The sequence below is a fragment of the Trachymyrmex septentrionalis genome, unplaced genomic scaffold (genome assembly GCF_001594115.1).
Source record: "Trachymyrmex septentrionalis isolate Tsep2-gDNA-1 unplaced genomic scaffold, Tsep1.0 scaffold40, whole genome shotgun sequence".
NCBI classification, from domain to species: Eukaryota; Metazoa; Arthropoda; class Insecta; order Hymenoptera; family Formicidae; genus Trachymyrmex; species Trachymyrmex septentrionalis.
Window position 1 is genome coordinate 4869678 of NW_017305569.1, and position 6076 is coordinate 4875753.

Consider the following 6076-nt stretch of genomic DNA (forward strand, 5'->3'; position numbering starts at 1 on the left):
TATATATATAATTCATTTATAATAATATTTGTATGATATATCTTAATTAACCTTTGAAGTCGTGATACTTAATCAATTAACTTATAAAAATATACCTGTAATGATCCAGTCGTGGAACTACGTCCCATAGTCCGCCCATACTTAAAGACATAGAGGGCCTCTTATTACTCGGTAATTGTCCAATTACATCATCTTCTTGTGTTTTGCTCTGAAAACGATTCTCCATCTTGTCTAATCTGAAAAATTTTGCAAGCAACGTTTTATTCATTTTCCTGCTGTTCTTTTATATTACGGAAATCATTATTCTTTCGCATGAATAGTTAAGTAATAAGGTGATTAAATGACTAAAACGATAACAGTTGTAAAAGAAAAACAACAATTAATATAAAATAATATATATTTCCTCATGTAATATACACGTGTATCTTCTGTGTATATTGTATATACTAAAAAATATTTACTAATTCACTGAGTGTAAATATATATTTGTTTGGGGTATAAGAACCATTAATTAACTTAAGTATTTTTTTTATTGAAAATGTTTATTTACTATTAGTAAATGTTAATATTATTTAAACAAATATTTATTAAAATTTAGTAAATTTCTTTTTCAGTGTAATTATATGAATTTAACATAACGCGTAGTAACACATTCTCTTTAATATTGCGTACGTTACAATTTTTGGAAAGCAACATATGTATGTGATTCAGTATTGATTAGGTCTCATAGAGTGATAACAAGAACTAAGAGCAATTAAGGCAGAGGAGTACTTCACAGAAAATACTACATTTGTAAGCAATGAGTCAGAGGTGGATTAAATGTCTGATGTATGTAGGGCTTTTATACTTTAATTAATGATACTATACTAGGGACCGATCATCTTCAGATAATTTATTTTCCATGTCATTAGAACCGAAAACCTTAGAAACAAGATAAGATACTGTCAGACAAATCTATGTTTAAAGATTGTATCACGTTTGTGAACGAGTATGTGTATACATCACAAATGTGCAAAGAATATTATCAGTCTTACTCTTCATTCACTCTCTTCTCCCTACAGATTTATAAATAGTAATATGACTGCCGTTTCGCGGTATGCAAATTTTCGAGTAATTATTTGGCCACATTCCCAAAATTCAATCGTGCGGTTCAACGTCTTGCAAATTTGAAGATTTATTAGCGAGGCAGTTAAGAAATTTATAAGCAATGTTTCATGGTAACTATCTAAGAAAGAGGTAACAATGTATAATAGATTGTTGCAAAGTGCCAATTTTTTTATCACTTAAATGGGAACAGGAGTTAATTTTCATAAATAAGTTTATCTGTCTGAAATATGAAAGCGAAAAAATAACGCAATTATGTAAATAATGAGTTCTCGAAAAACTAAAGTGTTTTTATCTTTATTTTCTTTCTGTCTCTATCTTTTTAGAAATTCTCACTTTTTATAAAGAGCAAACTTTTTTGGCTATCATTTAATTTCAATATAAATATTATATTTTTACAATAATTATGAAATACGAAAATGAATTACGCCTTTGGCAGGTTCTTGATGCAATTTGATCGATATTCTTTATAAGGTCCAAGGACCGAGTAATTTAATAAGTGAAGAGAAAATCTATCGAAGACGTATTGTATGTTTGCTGATGTCAGAGACGCACGTCTCGAACCCTATGTGATAATGTGAAATAATATAAAAGAATAATATAAAGAAAATTGCTCATTCAGAAAAAGAAATGTTTTTTAAGTTTACTATAAGATTGTTTTCAGAATATTTAATCTAATTTTTTGTAATTTTGATTCATAATTTGAAATAGAATTCTACATATCTGAATTTGCCGAAAAGCGATACCATAAAATTTGAATTAATAAATTTAACATTTTTGACAATTTTTTTCAATAGATATAATAATTTTATACGTTATTTCATAAAACCAATTACTCTTTTATTAATTTTGATAAAATTGAAATCAATATTACAGTAACAGAATTTAAGACAACTTTTTACAATAATGTTCTATAAATTTCAACAATAAGTATTTAAATAATTAAATAAGAAGTTAAATTTCTTTGTCTAATATTAAATTTAATTTAATCTAATTTAAATTAGGCATCATTTGTTCTTTCTCTACTTGAGCTATTACCTGGAGTATTTTTATATCCCAATTAAAATTATTATTATTAACAACATATTGTATATTATTAATTATTTACCAATTTATTAATATTTTAGGATATTATAGATATAAAATTTGATCATAATTTTCTGAAAAAAGTAGAAACAAAAAAAATATTAAGTACGTTAAATAACTTATTATGACAGTAATTTAAAAAATAAAGGTTTTAATTAATATAATGTTTTTCTATTGCGAGTTTTTAATGGAATTGCATATTTATAAATTTGTACAGATAATTATTAAAAATTAAAAGAAAAATGTTAAATAATATCCTTACAAAGCTATATTTAACAATTTGGATTTTTTCGCCCCATTAGAATATAAAAACACCTCAAATGATTACTTCAGGGTTAAAAAGCTAAATTTTTTCTTATCTTTTTGTATTTAAAATTATATATAATTCTAATTTTTATTCTTAACCATAATTATAAATGCTTTGACATTTTATTTAAGTTTGCAACATTCAAAGAAAACAATTTTTAATAGATTTATTATTTTGCACATCATTTGACAAACTACGTCTTGTTAAAATCAAAAGAAAATTATAAATAAAAATCCAAGGAAAAATTATTAGAGCAGACAGACAGGAATTTATAATAGTACAAAACAAATGTAACTTTTAATAAAAATCTCGTATAATTTTTATCTTGCGCGAACTTTTCTTATAATTCGATGCACCGATGTATAATTACAGGTCAACGAAATGGAAAGCACAGTCAACCGGTAACTCGAAATCGATGACAAGCGCCTGCAGCGCGGCATAATTCACTTGTGTGAATTTACCATCGCTTCCCTCATACATATGCATGTACACCCCATGATGCCAAAACAAATAAATCTATAACGGTTTTACTTTCTATACACGCGGCTTTCGTTCTTGATCTGTTTCGACAATGATGAGATATTCATAATGTCCATGAACGTGCCTCTCATTGATGGTCGCTCCCTTTATCAACTTGGCTTGAAGCAAGACTTCAATTTATCATGCTTACGCGACAGGCAAATCGCAAACAGATAATCGATCAAAATAATACGTCAATTTTGAATTCTTTCTCCCGATGATTAAATTAATCTATTTAAAAGATAATAGCTTTCTAGCGACAACACGTTTTCAACAGTTGAATTGTTTATGACACATGTCGTTTGTGATATATTTATTATTAATAAATATTTTCAAATATAATTGTTTTTAAAATGCAAGAAATTTGCATTTCCTCTTTTATGAAAAATCTCTAAATTATTTTTTATTTACTCTTTTCTTATTTAAATCAAATTAATTAGCTAGCTTGAAAATTAATAAAATAGCATTTAACTATATTACAATGAAAAATAGTGCTGATTAAAAAAAGATTATATTTATATTAAATTAAAATTGTTGGCTCCCAATTTGTATCTGCAAATTTAGGTCGTATAACTGTATTATATTATGCGTTATATTCAATAATTCAATTTCTTTATATAGTAAGGAAATCGGATATTTTTAATCATTTATGTTAATTATATTTTCATCTGTATTTATACATTTTATAAAACATAGTAAAACATTGATATAAATAAAATCTAATTAGCTGAAGAAATTATAAAATGACTTAATTAAGAACATTTTAATTTACATTTTGAATCAAATAAGGCGAGGTCTGAAGTAATTAAGTCTGAAATATTTTTTAATTTTAAAAAGTAATAATAATTATATATTCACACAAAATCAATAATATAAATTACAATAAAAAATTTATTTACTACCAAACAAGAAAAGATTTAATCTTAAAAAACGTTACAACTAATTATTATATAAAATTTTATAAAAGTAATATATAAAATAATATACATAATATATCTAATCCAATGTTCCTTTTATAATTACAAAATATATTTAACAAGTATAATTCACATTTTACACCATTCAAACAATATTTCAATAATGCTGCATCAGTTATGACAGAAGAAATTAAAATTGACACAGATGGCAAGAAAAATGTATTTAAGCGAACGATACAATATCTAAATTTGATCTACTTGTTGGTTATTACATTTTACAATCGAGTGATATAAAATAATTATAGATACTGATTGTGAGATAAGACAAAAGTCGTCATCTAATCACAAAACAAAATTTTCGATACTCACGACGCAAGATCCGAGTGGAAGGATGAAAATTTAACAATCACCCACGATTTGCAATTCACAGTATTACTGAAACGATCCGCGAGAATCTGACACGAGGTCTGAGGATACTGAGCGTCGAGAAAACTTGAACCCCTCGTGGATCAAAATCCCCTCGAGTAACATTAGGGAAAGAAGCATGCGTCGGAACTTCCCTTTCCACTGCCCCTTACGCGTAATACACACGCGCAGTTCCGAATGCAAGGCTACGCGCGGAGTAACATTTTAAACAAATTGCCAATATACGGACGGCCGTCTAAAATTGTTCCAATTAACGCGAAGATTCCTCCGAAGGATTAACAGAGCTATGGCGCCGGCATGTGTGTCCCGCAAGGCACGCGAGAACGTGCGCGCATCGATTTTTTGAGTTTGCGTGGGCGAGTGCGTGCGCGTTTCGTAAACCTCGACGTGCTCGCGTAGGAAACGAGGGAAAAGGGAGGAGAAGGAAAAGAGGATAAAAGAAATGATGTTTCAAGAGAAACGAGCGCGAATTTTCATCGCGCTTCGTAGAAGTGCCACGAGCAAGAAATGCAGAGCGTCCACGACGTGAAATGAAAAGGCGTGAAGGTCGCCGTGATGGTTCACTCGCATTTCGAAATCCTTTGACGCCTCTTAATGCAGCAACGGCGCGAAAAGAAACAAGCTTCGTGAGCGTGTGTATGCGTGAAAAGTATATGGAGTAAATTTATATTACGAACAATGAGACTTAGAAAGAAATTGTGTTATAAAACGGATCTCGAAAAGAAAGTCACACGCGTGATAAAAAAAAAGCCATTCACACAAAAATAACATATAATTGTACGTTAAAAAGCAATTCAGTTCATTTTATTATTTATTACTTTATATTTAAAAATTACCTGACAGTCACTCTAAAAAAAGCTTCGGTGATAACAGTGCTGCAATTAGCCAAATTCCCACTTCAAAAATAACTGAACTTTGTCTATATTCGTGAAACGTACGTAAGTGACAAATTTATTTTACAAAAGTATTGTTCACGGAACGAAATTGCAGCGAGACAGTTTACTTCTCATCACTATCACGCGAGTTGCCGGAGGATGGCCATGCGATCGAATTCCGCAAGCGACTACTATCTTTTTCAGTGGTTCCGACATTTATATAGACGGCGAGGAACTGTCAATGCGGCCGATGATGTTGACTTAATATTTACGTTGACAAGTTAAGATATATGCCCATACTGGCACTGTCGCGAAAATACATTATCGAACTCTGTTATTCCAAAACTTATATATACTGAAAGGAAGTACTGATCAGCGAATAGATTATCTGCTCTTCTGCCGAGTTATTGTTTGCTATTGTTGTTACTAATAAGCGGTGCTGGCACAGATGATGCAATGCCGGTCTTTCCGTACTGAAATCCTTTACGCGGTTTTTGAAGTGCATTTTACAGTCACATTTTATTGTCATGTTTTACTGCCGAAGCATGAACCAAATCATTAAATCACGTTTTCAAATTTCTAAAAAAGAAATATAAGCAGAAGTAAAAAATATCTATAATATAGTGTTTCTAAAAAGGCAACTTTAATTCAAGCGTTATAGATATTTCTCATTGAGATAACATTTGTTATTCATGTTGTTCTTATCATTTCTAACGGTAACATAAATATTTATATTTGCCCGTATATTCAATATATTCTTTCATATTCTTTTCTATCTAAAATTTTTTAAATAATAAATACAATTTTAATAATAGATATTATAATAAAGAATGTGAAAAATC

The 6076-nt window shown here is 29.0% G+C and overlaps 1 protein-coding gene across 3 annotated transcripts in view; it reads right to left on the reverse strand.

Moving 5' to 3' along the window:
* Positions 1-5320, reverse strand: part of LOC108751145 (bumetanide-sensitive sodium-(potassium)-chloride cotransporter) — a 17312-nt gene extending 11992 nt beyond the window's left edge. For all 3 annotated transcript variants that reach the window (XR_001939469.1, XM_018491191.1, XM_018491192.1), the window contains exons 1-2: positions 5196-5320; positions 96-236 (exon numbers count right to left, since the gene is read on the reverse strand). Coding sequence is in view for 2 of the 3 variants with exons in the window: in XM_018491191.1 (XP_018346693.1) it covers positions 96-226 (131 nt within the window). In the remaining variant the exon portion in view is untranslated. The remainder of the gene's footprint in view (positions 1-95; positions 237-5195) is intronic.
* Positions 5321-6076: the final 756 nt, after the last annotated feature.